The sequence below is a fragment of the Corvus kubaryi genome, unplaced genomic scaffold, assembly GCF_017639235.1.
Source record: "Corvus kubaryi isolate FWS band 111438036 unplaced genomic scaffold, C.kubaryi_AGA036_p1.0 71, whole genome shotgun sequence".
Taxonomy (NCBI): domain Eukaryota; kingdom Metazoa; phylum Chordata; class Aves; order Passeriformes; family Corvidae; genus Corvus; species Corvus kubaryi.
In genome coordinates this window covers 7,907,467-7,926,441 of record NW_024582059.1, presented here as the reverse complement: position 1 = coordinate 7,926,441, position 18,975 = coordinate 7,907,467, and the positions used below count along the sequence as shown (strand labels likewise).

At 36.7% G+C, this 18,975-nt stretch overlaps 1 protein-coding gene across 2 annotated transcripts in view; it reads right to left on the bottom strand.

Annotated features, from left to right (window-relative positions):
• The window catches only part of GUCY1B1 (guanylate cyclase 1 soluble subunit beta 1), a 42,367-nt gene that overhangs the window by 1,616 nt on the left and 21,776 nt on the right, over positions 1-18,975 (bottom strand). For both annotated transcript variants that reach the window (XM_042049602.1, XM_042049603.1), the window contains exons 6-13: positions 10,181-10,411; positions 9,559-9,675; positions 8,592-8,725; positions 7,596-7,793; positions 5,702-5,939; positions 4,741-4,881; positions 3,441-3,595; positions 2,998-3,124 (exon numbers count right to left, since the gene is read on the bottom strand). In XM_042049602.1, coding sequence (XP_041905536.1) covers positions 2,998-3,124; positions 3,441-3,595; positions 4,741-4,881; positions 5,702-5,939; positions 7,596-7,793; positions 8,592-8,725; positions 9,559-9,675; positions 10,181-10,411 — 1,341 coding nt within the window. The remainder of the gene's footprint in view (positions 1-2,997; positions 3,125-3,440; positions 3,596-4,740; positions 4,882-5,701; positions 5,940-7,595; positions 7,794-8,591; positions 8,726-9,558; positions 9,676-10,180; positions 10,412-18,975) is intronic.

The following is an 18,975-nucleotide window of genomic DNA, read 5'->3' as shown; positions in this document are numbered from 1 at the left end:
GAGGAATGAAAATTGCAGTCATACATTTGAGGCTCTCGGCAAGATTTATTTTTTACAACAAATCTGTTTCTCAAGAGAGAAACTTCACCTGAACCTCTGTTAAAGTAATAAAGATGGTAATAAATAATCTTATAACACGCAAACAAGCAGATGCAAAATGAGTAATTGGTCACAGCTGCTTTGTTCTATGTGCTTCTGATGCAATTCTACATTTTGCTGTACTGGTATCATGGAAGAGATAGAAGTGGCAAAGAAGTGAAGGAGCAGCACTCCAAACCAACACTTATTCTTGTAAATTAGGTCTTTCTCAGAAATAACTGCTGTTCATGGGGACTGATATTAGAGATGTCAACCCAGGAATCAAGTTTGAGGCATGCTGAGCTGCTTCAACCCTACCATTTCCTACAGGCCTAGTAGAGCAAAAGCATATTTTAAGCCTTGGTTTCACATCTCTTATGGCATCTGTAAATATTTTGTCCTTTTTCCTCACCATGTATTTATTACCTGTCTTCAGAGTAAAAGATTACTCTGATAGATTTGCAAATGCTGAGCTAATAACCCTCTAACGGATATAATGAAAAGAAAAATACATCACTGATGTGCATTGATCCTAGACTAAAGGTAATGGAGGTAGAAAACTTCCCAGTAAAAGCATAATTATTAGAAGTATCTTTAGGATGATTTAAGAAATATTTTCATATTTACTTCTATATGGCACTTCTTGCAATATTCTGGAGTGACCTCTCAGAAGTTTACAATTAGTTTCTGAATATATGGTAACATGCCATATTTATTGTTATGTACAGTCCCCCTGAAATAAATGGCACTGCACACATAGCATTCTGAAAAACTTCTGGAAAGAAAATCAAGACTACACCCGTGACTAAAGCAAAGTGATTACTTTAAAGTGATCAAATATAAAAAGTTGGTTATCTGATTTCTGATTTTGGATTAAAACTATTATGCACAGCCTATAAAGTGCCAGAAAAAAAAACCCATGAAGAGTACCTTCACACAAGAAATTGCAAACAGTTCAGAAAATCTTAAAAGAATAAAACTTTGTGCATTTTTTGTGTATGGACAGATGAAATTGTGCAGGGAGTGAAAAAGAATCGAAAGATTAGAGGATTGTATTATTTCACTTTTCAAAATCACCTCTGACAAAATGATTATCAGTTCACATCGTCACATCAATGCATTTTTCTAATCTATGCTCCAAAACTTAGTACACTTTAGAAGAGACACCTGTCATGGGAGAAGTCGTTCTGCCTCTAAGAATTACATCTATATCTGAATTTCAGAATTAACAAAAACTAACAAAATTAGAAAGACCTTTTGAGCGTGCTCAAACTGTGAGTCTTAAGTGCTCCTGAAAATCAGGCTCACAGTGTTTCTTGGTCAGGTTTATTCCTGCCCCCATGTCTCCCTCTACAAAGCTCAATTACTGGATAATTGTATTAGCAAGTGCCTCTCAGGACTGCTGTGAGGATTAACAAAACCAACTGTTGTACAAGATCTCTGAAAGGCAATTGCAATATTTAAAGTCTTAAACTACACAAACCTTATATTCATATTAAACATGTGTTAGGCTGAAACAAGGAAAATACCCACCTGACTCAGTACCTCTCTGAAATTTAGATTTAAAATTATAACGTGCCTTGCTACAAATGATAGGACATTTATAATGCAGAAAAAAAGGTGAAAGGTGTTTAATTAAAATATATTTTAAATACAACAATAGATTTGAAATAATGGTAGCCATGTGAAATTATAGTTATCTTACTGCAGAATAAGAATAGAAAAGTATTCTCAAAAGTGGCACCCAGAATATAATTTTAAGTAATATATATTAAAATACAGGATTAAAATGCAGGGTTAATACTGGGAGTTACCATTAAAAAGTCAGTGTTCATATACTTGGGTACCAGTAGTAATAAATCTGGATTAAATCTCCTAAAAAGCCTAAAGAGTTTAACAGCCTAAATTACTTTTTCAGAAGTACATGAGTATTCGGACACATAATTAATTTCCTCTGACTTACAAGAATTATTTCAGCCAAGGTAATTGATGACTTTCATTATTTTAGTCAAGTGTGTTTTTAAGATTAAATACATTAGCTGAAAACTCATTCTTTTTGTATTGCTTCAGGACAAAATTCAAGCTATGTAAATCACTTTTATCTTTTTTTCTTCCTGTTGACAATGGATGGAACGTATGTGCCCGCTCAGCTATGGCAAAGCAGCTGGCATACTGTAACCTCATTGTCTAAGTTTGTAGCACATTTTGAGTCTAGATCTCACTGGCTTTTACTGAAATTCTGGATAATACATGCCCAGAATTCTGAAACTGAGGCACAAGCTTAAAGAGCCCTCAGTGCTTGAAGAGCTTTACCCTACCTCATTTTGACGATTTTGGCTCATATGTCATTTACAAGAAGTAGTTTTCACCCTGTGTATTTCTGAAGTGGGACCTCTGCCATGCAACAGTCTGAACAAGCAGATGCCATCTGGGGTTAAGAGACCACCATACACATTAGGTGTAAATTTGCTTGCAAGTAGTTGCTTGACTGTTGCCTAAATATTTGAAGGCACATTTTTTCACCCACTGCAAGAAAGCACATGGCAAATTTTGAAGTGCTGATAACCAGACATGTCAGCTAAACAGAAACTGACATTATACTGCAAAATCTAGTACAGTGCAGAAATCTGTAAGAGGGAGATATAAATATTTAAACACTTGGCATTCCCTCAAGGACTTTTTGAAATCAAAAGTATTCTTTCAGGAACCGCACAAACTGCAAAGACAAATAATCAAGGACTTTCAAGTACTGTCAAGATAGTAAATGTGTTAATGAAAGAGCGTTGCACAAAACTCTTCATTTTTTTTCTACGGAACATTTAGTTTTGAAAATGTATATGGATCTCAGTGGTTTAGATTAAATTTTTAATGTTTACACCTTGTTTGAAAAGAACAAAATTACACTCTAGTTACTCATACCTCTGTCTCTGTACTCTTTCTGGACAAAAACCAAACCTGCATTGGCTCTTTTTTGCCCTTCATAGAAACTGGACCCCTGTACTCCAGGTGGAACTGAGGATCTGAATTTTCTGGTGTCATGAGACACCTGAAATTGAAAGAGAAAACATGTAAATGAATGCGCTTTACATGTACACCACACACTATGTGAAATATTAAACTTGCTACAGGTATGTGAGCAAACTATCAAAAGATTCAAATCTATCTCTACATCATTATTATGTTTGCATGCCAGTAATTGTGTATCATAATGCAGTTTGCCAAACAGTTTCATGAGAAGTCACATACTTAAATAATGTTTGCAAGAGGACTGTCACTTTCAACTCCAAAAAAACTTTTATGGTATGCTGACAAAGTGAATTATTTTAAGATGTCAACACCAATAAAAATAATACATCACTCACCTGTAAGTATATTCAGAGACATTGATCTTTCCCTTTTCTCCAGTAGTTTCTGTCCTGCTTGTTAGATTCACAGTATTTCCAAAGAGACAGTACCGTGGCATCCTTTGACCTATGACACCTGTGACTACCTCACCAGTATGGATTCCTATTGTTATCTTTAGAGAGAAAAAATTAAGTTTGAATATTCAAAATTGAGGTAAGTAATCTGACGCTTCTGACTAAATACAGGGTATATGTCATTTTTATCTATTAGTTTATTTTTCCAATGTGCTACTCCTGCTTCTTCAAAGCCTTTCATTCTGTGGGTTTTGTCACTTGTCTGTTTTTTAACTTTAGTACAGTGTCGTGCCTCTGACTTCCACATGAATAATCAAACTCTGTAATTTTCCAGCATGCACCCTGCTGTTATTATATACTGTGAAAATAAAGAAAAAAGGTGGGCAGAGAGGCATACTCTGAAGGTCTGTGTTTAGTGAGCGCTCAGAAGGTGCAGAAATGGATGGCATAGGTCAAGAAAAAAAGATGTTTCTCAAAGGAAAAATCATGGTATTTTGTATTCAGAAGCTCAAGAGATAGGACAGGGAGAAGCTTGTTCTTGTAGCATGGTACAGTTATTGTAAAGCCCCAAATCACTTCTCACTGCTTTCCTCCATGATAAGTGAACTACACAGCTCTAAGCTAGGTGATAGAATGGTAACATTAATGTAAATAGAAATATGCATTGCAATCAATCATTTTCTGCTCACAACCTTCTGATGAGGACAGCCAATGCTGCTTGCCCAATTCTGTTACCAGTGCCACAACATCTCCGTAAAGTCCCACAATGTGTGAACTTCCACTAATACACACTAGTGTCAGCAGTCATTGCTGTAACTGTCTATGGAACTGTACTGCTCTTTTTAATGCAATAATTTCTCATTCTGACAGGAGAATCTGAGGTGTAATCAAAAATATCAGGGAGGGAATATTATTCTTTTGTTCATTGAGTTGAAGAAGACTCAACAGATTTTTCTTGATGCACAATAGGAATTCATTGATTATATTGAAACGATCAGAAAACTGACATAAATGATGTGGACCTAAATTAGTCCTTTACCTTTTAAAGCACAATAGGCATTTTAAGGTCTGGGAACTGCACATGTCACAGCTACATGTGACTTCTCACATTATTTGTACAGATCAGTCTCAAAATCTAACAATAACAAAGCTTGCACAGACTGGGACTAGAGCATTATCGTATTTCAAAGCATTATCATCCTATCAAAGAACGGGTTTTCCGTTCAAGCCCACATTTACTAACCTGTACAGGCTCACCATCTACTTGAACTTGGCCTGCTATTTCCATCATATCCAAAGCCAGGTGGCAGATAGATCGTGCGTGATGCATGCAAGGCTCTGGTAGACCACTCACTGTCATATACTTGTCCCCAACTGTTTCCACCTATAAAGACAGATTTTTTTCAATTATTATTATGCCTTTTGGAGTACTAGAATTGATGTAGTGCTTCCTTCAAGACTGCCTGTCCTTTCAAATAGTTCCCTTTCATTCAAATCACCCTAATTACTGTCATCTGTGCTTGTTATTGAAGAGAATTTATTGTAAACCCACCACGTAACAACTTACATTGACACTGTGATTGTGTAAACCTGAGTCTCTCTTCTGGTGTCTTCTCAACGAAACTGAGCTCTATGTTTGTTCTGACTCACACCCTTGATTCACACAGTACAGGCCATAAAATTCAGTTCTAGTAAAAGCCAGGAATGAACTTCATAGATATAAACACACAAGCAAACACACGGACATATGTATGGGTTACATATGTATCTCTCTCTGTACCTTCCTGCTACCAGCCACATTTGCAACTACACCTCACTCCTAATGAAGGAATGAAATTCACATTGAGTAACTGAGAAATAAATTACGATTTACAACTAGAAGACCCAGGAACAGGACTGAAAAACTTAAAGCACAAGGTCAGAAGAACCACAAATGTCTTGTATAAGTTCACATATGCTAAATGTGGAAGTACATTTGTATGTGCACCTAATGGGTAACTGCAGAAATCGTAATGAGAACTTAGCACTTTATGTTCCCTCACACATTTAGAGATAACCAACATAGTCTTCTGTAGATATCTAATATCAGACTGAGAACATACGGGTTTTTTTAAAACGCCTAAAATCCAAGAAAAGACCGGAAAATTTACGATAGTAAATTATCGAAAAGTAACAGATTAGATACTTTAAAAATCTATGCTTACCTTATAAACAAATGGATTCCTTCGTGAATCAGTCAGAATATCAAATCTTGTGTAAAGATCATTTAAAAGGTTGACAATTTTCATGGCTCCCTCTCCAGAGGCGTGTTTACTACAAAAGGCATTGAATCCCACAATGCCACTGAACAGAATGGTGACATTGTCGTAGCGCTTGGCTGGAACAGGACGCTTGTGTCTCAGCTCATTTGCCACTGATGGCGGTAGAACAGAGTACAGTAATCTACACAGGTAAGGAAAGAAAGGCACAAACAAAACAGAGAGAATGTGAAGAAAGGTGTTTTCAGCACCACTCTTCATATATTAACTTCCTACCCCCCCACAGGGCTTATAATATACTTCCATCATCAATAAGCAACAGAAAAGATGTTTACTGAAGAATATGTTATTTGGAAAACAGGAACTGATCTACATCAGCATGCCATTTCAAACACACATTAATGCATCTAAATTATCAACAAAATGAGACATATATTACTAATTCTTCTGACATGATCTGTTAATAGTGTCTTGGATCACTCAGCTTATTTAGTATGTTTTTGCTCACAGAACCATAAAAACTGCTAAAAAGACCATGAAGAGGATCAAACAGTTGTTCCACCTCTGATCAATTCATGCATTCTAAATGCTTACTCTCTGTTGAGCATGCTGCTTTTAGGGTTAGAGTGTCTTTAATTACTAGTCTATATGACATATTAACACTTGTTCATATTATAAGTTACACAAATAAAATCCAATCACACACAGAAATTCACCCTATTCTCATGTGTATTCCTTCAACTTTCTAACTGCTATCTTAAGGTCCATTTCCCTCCTGACACACCTAAGTGGACAAGCTGAAGATCTCTGACTGTTTCACAAATCTTGAACATCATTTTGTACACAGCCTCCTGCACAAACCCTCATTAGTTGCCTTTTTGGCAAGTTCACTACTGCATGAGTTATAATTAGTGAATACTTTTGGCACATCATACAGTAACTGACACTGTTCCAGCAGCTGCCATGAAGGCTAGAATTCCTGAAGATAAAATGACTTTTTAAAGCAAGCCCAAAGGCATGAAGAGGAAAAGATACTTCTTATGCTTTGTTTTCTCTGGTTCTCCTGTCCATCCCTTTTTCCATACTCCATTACAGAAAAAATGTATCTGTCAATAGAATTAATACAGAGATGGGACTATGTTTTATAAATGAACCCCACACTACTTTTCACACAAGCTTTTGTTTAATTTGCCAGTCATTGTTGAGCTGAGATGCCAGAGAGTAATGACCCTTGAATTTGACTTTATAGTTATCTGCAGAATTGGATTTGGGGCCCAGTGCACACTTACTGTTATGTGTTAGTTTTAGGTACTTATATCTAGATAAACCCAAATTCATTTCTACAAGTAACTATAATCAAATTCATAGCATTAGGCCATTGCAAAATTTCAGCTTTACACGAACTATTTTCAAGATTTATAAATTATGTTTTTCTGTTCTGTTAACCTGTCCCAGAAAGACAAATTTGGTTTACTGAACTCTGTCAAACAACAGCACTTGGGCATTCATCAAATTCACCTTTGCTACAGTGACTGCATATAAGTTTCCAAAATTTTAAGTAATTCACAAATAAAAAAGAATTGTCAGCTCACTTTTTATAACTTTTCTTATCAGGGAGGGAGCCATCAAAACATCTAGGCATATAATGGCCTAGACTGTGGGTGACATTTGACAACCTAAATAAAGAAATACCCTATTAAATGTCTTTCTTGACTCCAAAATTACCAGTCCTGATTATCTCTGATATTCCTTACAAGATTCTGTTATTTTTTAAAGAGGGTAGCTATAAATAATATATTGCTTTGAGTGTTTCAGCTCAAAATCGGGATTTGGTTCTTACGTGTCTGTCTTTTTCTTTTCATCTTCCAGTGCACGCAGTGTGTGCTGCAGTCTGTCAGTGAGGATCTCGAGCTCCTGAGTCAGTTTATATTCCTCTCTGAACTGCTCTCCCAAAAGAACCAGATCACGGGTAGCATCGTGCAGTGGAATATCACTCAGATATAAACCTCTCCTGGTTAAATCATCCAAGTTCATCACACTGCAAAGCAGAGAAGTATATAATAATATGGATAAAATTAAACTTGCCAGAGGAGCATTTAAAATTCAAACAGCAGAGTCTGCTGAATAACAGTAGAAAGCTGAAGCTTCTGAACTTGTGATGAGCTGAACAACATATCCCTTCTACGAAACACCTTATTTGTGATCATTCATGTTAACCCATGGCTCTTGATTTTTGCATTTAAATACAGAATTCTTATTATGAGTTCCATGAGCATATCAAATGTATGTACTACAGCACACAAATTAAAGTGAGATTATGTAAAGGTAGGCTGCCTTCTGTCATCATCCCCTCTCTCCCCTTTACACAGGAGGTTAATGCATCGTAACTGTATAATCCGATGTGTTAGTTTAACATGCTCTTAGCTAAAGGATCTTTCCATTCAATCCCCCATTCCAACCACTTATCACTGATCTATTATAATAAAACTACTGCAAATATACATGAACCCACATAGAAAACCAAATCATTGTAACATTTCTTAGCACTCTCTGAGTAAAAAACAAAGGACGAAACTTGAAAAAAAAAAAAGGAATATAAGGAATAACAATTTGTACAAACTGGGCCAGAGCAACCCAATATTTATATTGAGTATTTAATAATCAGTCAAGTTCCAATGTTTAAATGCTCCTACCTCTTTTAGTATAAACACATCGAAACCAATTAAATCAATATTCAAACCAATTAGTCTCTGTCGTACTACTCTCATAAGCGTTCTTAAAATTAGTAATTGTAAAATGGAAACCAGTATTATAGAACTCTCTAGGTTTGAAGTACCTTGGTGAACAAAGAAAGAGAATGCTGTCTGCTTCAGGCAAGTAGATCATTTGACCTTTCAGCCGTAAGCAGCTGATTTCTGTGCCAGTCAGTTCATCTTCACACTCCAACTTTTCCACATCCAACAGCCCCTCCTGGTGATGAAAAGTCACAACTGTGTAAGGGCAATGGTGTGTTATGCACCAGGCCTAGTATATAAGTGCATTCACTACGAAGGCAGTGAGAATATTTGGAATAGACTTACAGCCTACATTAAACCCTGATTAATTTCTTATTTGAACACCACGCACTACCTGTATTTTAATACTGCTATTCGCTACCTTAAAGACACAACGCATGGTATCTTTCTTTACATTCATGTTCATAATTCCTTGTTTTCTTCCACATAATTTCTTAATAGTTTTGACAATAGTATTGCCTATTCTGTGAAGTTCTATCTGTGCCTGTGACCATCTCTAAGAAATCATCCTGGTTTCTCTCAGGTACAGTTTTCTTTAAATAACCAGGCTCCTTAATGTAGTAGGTGTTACTCTACATGCTGCATCTGTTCCTATCACCCGCCTCATCTCCTGCTCTCTTTAGAGAAAAGGGTACAGATCTGTGTATGAACGTACGGGCCCAAGCAAGAGCACATTTCATATTTGTCTGCCACACTGTTATGAAGCAAAAGTCAATGTAATTACCTTTCTACATTTACTTTGATACAATGCCATATACTAGACTAGCCCCTTGCAGAGAAAGCATCAGATATGAAGTACATTTACTTCGCCATTCCTATAAAACATTCTGCTCAACAACTACACACAAATTCATACCTGTGACTCTCTCTTGGCTCAAGACTCGAAAGGGGCTGAGCATATTACTGTGCAGAGAATTTTCTCTGAAGAATTCTGAGCTTTCTGCACTTATCTCTCCAAAACACACTTCCTTTACTTAAAGAAAAGCTGGGAAAATATTCTCTAGTTACCTTAGTTCTCAGTACAAAGACTGTATTAATATGGGAGAGGATCCCATGGAAGCTAATATCAATATGAGGCCGGACCAAGGAGAAAACTGACAACAGACTGCAATTTCCTGGCTGTAGCTAGAATATTAAAAAACAGCAAAAAGAAAAGAAAAATATTGTTATGCTTTATAATAAAAATATACAATATTTTAAATATATTATATAGTATATATATTATATATAAAATTATATATATAATTATAAATAATTATAAATAATTATAAACATATATATTATTTATATATATTTTATATAATATAGAGCAATTATATTCCATTTTCTTAGCTGACAACACTGAATGGAAGAGAATATATACTTTATGCATTTCCCCATTAAATCACAAAGATTTTAAATTATTCTCTTACTGCCTATGGACATGACCATAAGGAACAAAGCTGTTACAGAATTAGGCTATTTTCAAGTCCTTTTTCAAACAAGAGAAGCACAATTTAGTAAATATTATACACTTACATGGGAATGCTGTTTAGACAGAGAATCCTAAATCTATTTTATTCATCTTTACCCTGTGAAGCATCTATCACTATGAATTTCTACAGCTATCCATGCGTAAGAATCATCTAACCTGTGGAAGGACTCTGTATATAGCATTGCCACATTGTGTGACCACCAGATCTCTGTCAAATATGATGTGGAAAGGAAATGCCTTGCAGAAAGTATAGGGACTGATGCGAGACTCTTGGGTACCATTTTCTTCAAATCTGTCAAGGTCCTCATAGTAGTCCTCTTCTTTAGACTCTTTCTCTTCAATTAAAAATTGAATGTGGTCACACTCCTCATTTCTCTGTTGAATAACCTAGAGAAATGAAGAAAAAATGAAAAATTGAAAACTCTGCTACTCATTAGTAAGTGAAATGCTACTCTGAAGACAGGAATGTATTTAGAGGAGAAAGGTAAGCTCAAGAATTATATTTGCATCTTTAAAAATACTGTATTGTAATAAGAATTTCTGATTTTGTAGTCTTTGTAATTCCAGGTGAATAATTATGCCTTTGCTTAGCCACAGTTGCTCTCTGCAAGAGCAACATATTGAAGATCACCCAAATACAATTTATTAAGTCCGAGCGAAATGCAAACCCTGAAATGAGGAGTCAAGGCTCAGGTTATGCTTGCTTTTTTACTGGTACTAGCCAGAAAAAGAGGGTGGCCACTTGCCCTGAAATGAACCTGAGGTGAGTCTTGAATCACACAGAACACTCAAATACTTACTTTGATCACAACTGTTTGTAAGATCTATAACACAACAGCAAAGAGCGCTGACTGTTTAGGGATGACTAAATAGTGCTAAGAGGGTGGGCATGACAACGACAGCAAGAAGAAAAGTGGATAGAGCAGATGTTAGAATACACAGTCCTTACACATTCCAGCAGATTGCAAGATCAGAGCCAACAGATGAAACTAAAAGCAACTACAATCTTCTCTGGGCTGTATTCCCTGTTAAAGGAAATGACAGCAAAACTAGAATAATCCATATCAGTGGAATATCAAAAAGGTGTCTTTAACACAGCATTTCACATTTCAGTAATTTTACTCGAAGTTAGTAAAAAGTATGAAATTAATAGGGATTATTTTGTTTGCAGTGAGAGTCACGTATGGCAATATAATTTAAGCTAATAACTAGTAGAATAACATCATTTACCCTGAGAAACCAAATTCACCTCTTCTCAAATTTAATTAGACTTAATGATTGGAAAAAAACAATTCTGTTTACACAGTACTGTTTAGCAGCAACTTTCTGGAACATGTTCTCATTCTACTTTTATGTAGAGTCTGATCCTAAAGTCACTGAAGCCAAAAAAAAAGATTTCTTAAAATCTTTAAAGCATCCTGATTTTGCCCTTAATACAGAGTCTTAACCACAGAGATTAACAGCTACAATTTGAAAACAGAACACATATGCACAAACACTGCGATCAATCCCTCAGATGTTAAGTTTATTAAGTATTTGTTCTCCAAAAATAGTAGTTGCTAAAAATGCTGGGTTGTAGAGTGCTGATACCTTTATTTGTTCCTATACAAATGGAGGAGTATAAAACAACAAAACAATATTTTATTGATAAATTATGTTTAATTTAAGGTGGCAGTGTTCTTTAATTTACAAATTGACCACTTATTTGAAGGAAAGAGATGCTTTTCTGGAGGACAGTTTAGAGCAAGAGCCCAATTTAGGTGCTCCATAGCTGTGTGCTGCATTACTCTTTCTGTTGCTTATGTAAGTAACTTAGAGAAAGATCAGCTTACTAAATTTACCAGCTAATGTAGGTACCCAATGCTGGATGTACAAATAGATTCAAATGTGGAGGATGATCAAATCTAACTGCCTCAAGAAACTGTACTGGTAATCCATATCCCAGTGTGTGACAAAGAGAAGGGGAAAATTATGAGCTAATAAGGGGTAAGCCTCAGAAAAAATATATGGTGATCATCTGAGGAAAACACATTAAGTGGGTTTGTCTAGGAGAATGGACTCCTAGTTCTCTGAATTCAGGGTTTAAAGGTTTTCCATGTCTTTCACTTCCTTTAAATCATTATCCCTGAAATTGTGAGAGACTGTGGTCAATATTGAAGATTAACAGAATGCAGTTAAGAGTCTTAGTTCTTACTTTCTATCGCCCCTACAGGTTTTATTTTAATAGTACTGTTATTGTGGCCAGAGATAGCTGAGATTACGCACAGAAACCTTTTTCAAATCGTGAAGATTTATCTCTAGAACTGATCTATGCTTCCTGATCATTTCCAGTCTCGGATCTTACTTCAAAGTGTTGCTCTTGCCACAAATGGAAAAAAAACCCTGCATACTTTGGATGAAAATTTCATTCAGCAAAGCTGATTTTAAATTATCTAATCATTTCGAAGGAAATGTTCATATTAACAGCACATCACCTTCCAGAGATATTATCTCCTTATAGCCATCTCACTCACTGCACACTAGTATTGTTACCAACCTGTACTTACAGATTTTTTCTGCAATCGTGCAGCACCTAACAGGTTGTTTCTAATAACTTCCCATTTTATTTCATTTATTAGAAATGAATGATGCACCAGTAAACAAAACTCGGGTTTAGAATAAAGAAATCACCTATAAAAATAGAACTGCTACATCCTTCAAGATGTCTAACTAGTTTGAGCCGTGACCCTCTGCAGATCCTACAAGCTCACACAGTTACAAAGTCAGCCTTCACACAGGCTGTGCTGTTTTCCTAACCTTTAAAGATTAGAACTATAAAGTAACGTGCCAGTAACAGTGCAAAGCTACAAATTTCCCAAGCATCTTCAAGTTCATTTGAAACACTATTTTTGACATCTAGAAATGCTTGCTGTATTAGTGCAACATGTTAGTGCAGCAAATGAACACCTGGCCAAACACATGGACACGCGTCAGATCTACAAGACAGACACAGCGTCAGCTGCACACTCCGGATAAACATGGTATGCTGTGGACATGGCTGGTTTATGGAATTTTATTCTCATCATTCATGCACAGACACTTATTAACAGACACTTTAAGCATACTCCTCTCCAGGCTAAGAAATCTAATGATGCATCCCTAATTAACTTCCCAATGGATATGCAATTTCATGATGTCTTTTCTGCTCACACAACTTATGAACCATCTAATCTTCCTATCTCATTACTTCATCCACCTTGTCAGCAAATTTAAAATAAGCCCTTTTGACCATTAGCATAAAACGTTAAATTCTGTTCCTTCACACCTGTACCTATAGATCCAACCTAACTGGCCAGATATTTGTCTGGAATAAGGACCTGCCCTAGATACTCTGCTCAGCTTAACTAGAATAGAACTTATCTACTGTTTCAGTCTGCAAGCAAAGTTTGCAAGCCACACAATTTCAGTATCATTTAAATATTGTTGAAGAAGCATCTGATAAATGCTTGACAAATGAAAGTTCAGTGACAAAGCAACAAAGCCAGCAATCAAGTCTAATTCTTCCTCCTGCTGCAGTCTTAGCTGGTGAAGTGACATCAGTTCACAACATCTAAGAGCTCAATCACCATAGTAACCGCAGTTAAAACTGAAGAGCGAAATCACTCTCCTGGTTTCAAAGAGAATTTGTAACATCTAACTGCTAACCTGCCTGTGCTTTCCAGAAGATCTACCTTTAGAGTTTGTCCTTGCTAATCACGTGAAAACTCACACCAGTATTTCACAGAATGACAATTCAGAGGTAAGTTATTTTTAAATGAGTGTTGTTTAATGTATTTGGTGAGTTTCACACAAGATATTAAATCAAGCAGTATCGCTGTGATACAGAACACATAATGAGCACATGCTATCTGTTAAGCTGTCACTGATGTGTCTACAAGACAAGACTCAATTCTGTAGATCTGAGCATATCCCCAGGACACACTCATATCTCAGCATGGCAGGACAGAATGTCCTTGGACAGGGATCTTTTTTGTTGAGATTGTGAAGATTAATACAAAAACAGGGGGGTTTTTGCCTTTAAAGGTCAATACAGAATGAAATTCTTGATCTCTTCTGATCAAAACTGACTATGCAATGCTGCTTAACAAAGTTCACTGCAGCTGTTTCAGAATGATCCCAAGACAAAGGAGTTCACTAGAAATGGCACCATTTTTAGTTTTGCATACCCAAAGTTAGAACTGTGGGGATATCTTCACTTGGCAGCTGGTTTCAGTGCTGACTGTCTCACTTCACCAAACCACTGTGCCTGGAGATAGTGAAGTTTCCAGCTACCCTTGTGCCAAAATTAGAGGCTGATCATGCTCCATGATTGACTTATCTTCACGCACAGCTAGCATTTTAATGTGTGGACCAGTACTGCTTATCCTCCATGACAAGTACCCAAGTAATTTTTAGATCAGCTCTCCTGCAGGTCACGTCTTCACTTTGTCTTTTACATTCCCATTAGTAAGTCTGAAATTACCATCTTGTCAAGGACTTCCCCTGGTCTTTTCTCATTTTACACTGTACACCATCTTCTCTATGTAAAAGATTTTGACAGCCTGCTCTCAGATAATAACAGAACTGCAAAAGTCTGCTCTCCCAACAGATTTTTGGGCTTTGTTGGATTATGTACAACATTCTTTGTTGACCCCTATCATTAGTAGCCTTGAGGGAATCCCTGTTCTGACTTCACCTTCACAGGTCACCCTCATTTATAATATACAAACAACCTCTGACAAGTGAAGCAAGAGAAGGCATAGCCAGTAGGCTGCTAACAGATCTCATGACTAAGTTTGCCACCAACATTGTGATGATGTTTTAGTTCTCATAATGAGACTGGCAGAACATGAATATTCTTAGTGTGTCCACAAAGCAACAATTTTTGAGACAATACCTGCTGCAAAAATTATAGTCTTAGTTCTATTTGGCTCTGTTTGGATTACCATATCAGAGAAGATAGGGCAAATTGGATTTGACCTAATTAATCAATTAATGTCAACTTGGGCTTTCCTGAACTATTCAACTGGAATTTTGAATCCAATTTCAAAACAAATTGCTTTCCTTTCAGTGCTAACAACATCCAACAGAAACAAACTGCCAGGTTTTTTCCCTCCCTTGCCTTCCACACACACTCTAGCTGTTAAAAGAGAATGCACATTTCCTGACAGACACCCTTCTACAAAAAGGAAGCCCTTCTGTATTTCAGAAGATATATATATATAGAGATAGATATCTATATATATATGCAAAATATATATGCATGCATATATATAAAATTGCTCTGTGTGAAACTAAAGAAAGGGAATAAAATGAAAACTTTTTTTTCTATTTAGCTATTTCTCCACCCAAAGAGACAATTTGGGACAAAAAAAGAACAGTATTTTTCCTAATATTTAGTTTCCTCTTGTGATCATTAGTTGGTTTTCTCTGCAGGTTGAGGAAGGCGATCCTTCCCCTCTCCTCAGCACTGGAAAGGCCACACCTGGAGTGCAGTGTCCAGTTGTGGGCTCCTCAGTACAAGAGAGATACAGAGCTACGAGACAGAGTCCACTCCCTCTAGGGAGGTCTGCTAAGATGATCAAGGCACTGGAGCATCTCCTAGAAGAGGAAAAGGCTGAGAGAGTCGACCCTGTTCAGCCTGGAGAAGATATGGCTCAGGAGGATCTCATCCATGCACACAAATATCTGAAGGGAAGATGCAGAGAGGATGAAGCCAGGCTCTCTTCAGTGGTGTCCAGTGCCAGGACAAGATGCAATGGGCACAAACTGAAAGGCAGTGTTGCCTCAACATAAGGAAACAGTTTTCTACCATGAGATGGAGCACTGGCACCTGTTGTCCAAAGAATTTGCAGAGTCTCCATCCCTACAGATAGCTGAAAGATGTCTGAACATGGCATGGAACAACTGGCTCTAGGTGGCCAGGCATGAGCAGGTGAGGTTGAACAAAATTACCTCCAGTGGTCCCTTCCAATCTCAGCCATTCTGAAACCCATGAAACAAAATCTAACCACTTAATGGAACAAAACCAGTATTATCAAAAACAATTAAGATCTGCTACCACCTTTACAGAGACTTGTAATATATTAGACAAATTCAAATGAAGTTTCATGAAAATACAGACTTAGAAGCATGTATTCTCTGAAGCAGATTTATGTAAGCCTTTGTTCAAAATAGATGGAGAAGAAAAGTTGGATAATGAAGTACTAAACATCAAATTGCAGATATCAACTTCATACTAATATAAAGAGAACTGCAGAACCTACTGAGTCAGTCCTCTGTTGAATTGTTATGTAAATGCTTTGGATAAAGAAATTTGAAAGGACAACTCAAGAATCTCTCTTTGCAAGTCAGAAGATGACTCCTGTAATAACACTGGAAACTTTGGGCTAGGCACTGAGGTTTTTACTGGATCCAAAAAAACCCCATTCTTCCTTAAGAAAATGCTAACTGAAGTCCAAACCAAAATTTTTACAGTAGAGGCACTGATTGGTCCACTTAAACTGAAGGAATTAAAAGCAATTCCATCATTTTTCTGTGCTGTGCTATTTCAAACAATACACTGCAAACATACTAAGACAAAAAAGCATTAATTTACTAAATTATGAGGCAAGGAATGGAGATGAAAGAAGTTGGTCTATTTTTTCTCCTATTCTCAATACTTTGAACAGTAAAACTATCTAGTTATTACAACAGCAGACTTGACTTTAAAACCTTCACTCCATATCATTCATGATTCATAGCTGACCTGTGGAGTAATGGAGGAATACTTTCATTGTCTGTGTGGATAAGCTGCAAGTTTCAGCACTCTCACCTTAGAGAATCAGTTCTCTGCTTATCTACCACTGAAGTTTCTGAGTACCTGTGGAGTACAGCAGTATGTAATATCTTAGAGATGTCAAGACATAGGCTTTATTAACCAGGAGAGACACAAAAAAGTTCAGGGTTAAGGGAACCTGACTTTCTAACAGGGAAAAGGTTAAAATTGGGGTAACAGACAAAGTAAGACAATATATGCTTTCTTCAGTTCAGAGGTAATACTATTTTTTAGGCACCTATGTACTTTTTTACCTCAGACAGTCTGGAAGAACAGTGTAGATCTAAATTAGACTTTGCATCCATTTACAGTCCGTTTGACTAATATTATTAAATATCTATTTACTTACAATACAACAGTAAAATTTCCAGAAAAGCCTAAAAAAGTCAAATTAAAATAAGAAGTCAATACATAATAAATACCTAAATCTCTTTGGAACATTTATTATTTGTGAGAAGTTCTAGATAGATATTAATACAATTTTCTCAGCAAAGTAACCTTCAGATTGAGAGCACAGTTTATCAAAAGTTTGTGCTGCCAGCTGGTTTGGACAACCCAAATTTCTCCTCTGCCCCATGGATCACTTTTGCCTCTGTGCGGCCCTCTGAGAGACAGAACACTGAACCATGGAAAGGAACACATGAAGGTGAAAAAAAAAATCCATAAAAAACCCCCGTTGTTTTGCACCCAGTTCATTTCCTCAGTACAGTTTATTTTATAACTTGACACCAGCTGGAGAGACACAGCCGAAGAAGCTGCTGTAGGACAAGCTTGAGCACTGAGAGAACAGGGACTGCTTAAGCTGCCTGTTGTACCAAAAGAAATGCTTGCTTGTCAAGCAACAGCTTCAGCCCTTTCGCAGCCAACTTTCCAACATGGTCCTTCTTGTCTGTCTCAACACTTCAAATAAACAGGGATCTAAAAAGAGCATTGTTTTGATTCCGTTGTATCCTTCTGTATCTGATTACTAACACCTGCTGCAAAAGTTTGAACTGTGGTTTTCTACACAACAGAATCTAAACAAGGACACAAGTATATCACCACACTATACACAACTAGACATCTACTATAAACCTGAGCTAGCTTAATAGGAAACCTAAAAGGTAAACACTCCAATATAGCAGTACAAATATCTTTGTCACTGGATTGCTTGCAAATCTCTTATCCAAGCAAAGTCATGTTTTTGTGATAAAATTGTGAAAGGATTTCCTGAGCAAGAATACAAAGAAACTGGGCTAAAAATGTAGTATGACTAGGAAATATTTAAAAAACCCCAAGGAATGCTTGCTGTACCTGCTTAGATTCTTTTCTACTTGATGGAAAGAATTTTATGTCACTGCAGTATTTCTAAGATAAAAACACCTTCATTTTTTGTTTCCCCCTCCGTATGTATCTACACCTTTGACCAAACTCTGATTTTATACTACTACATATGCAAGGCCTGATCAATTAAATCTTTCTGTTGCTCTGTATGGGCAAAGCAGAAGCCTCTTTCCCATTTCACAAGTGACTTAGCAGAAATGACATTACATAAACTCTGTGACTGAGGAACATTTTCTCACTTCTGGGGCTGTAGGTGCATATCCAGTCACAATTCCATGCAATGATAGCATGAAGCCCACAAACACGTCTTGTTTCTGGGAAGGACCTGGCATGCTGGCTGGGAGGAAAACACTGCTTGCCAGGCAGGCCTCATCAATGCACATCAGCCTCACAGTCTGCACACTGATGAAGAATCTAGGACACAAAGATGAAATGTCCATATTCTCACAGAACGCAGCTGACGGTAAGAAATATATGCCAAATAAAAAATAACGCATATATAAAATATGCCAAATATAAAATAAAGGGGGGAAAAAGCACCCCAAACAAGCCAGTATCTAATTTCTTTACATGTCCTCTTAACAAATTTTCTGAATAAGGGGATATTGTTCTGCACTGTTCCCAGTTGGGTCTGCCTGCAAATTAGTGCTGGCCTTCTCAGTACATGGCTAATGTGTCCTTCAAGCAACACAAATGATGATGGCTGTTCCTAAGAGTCAGTACTGATGCCACTTTTTCACAGAAGACAGCAACAGTGAAAATTACTGTTTGCCATCACTTCACTTTTGATTTT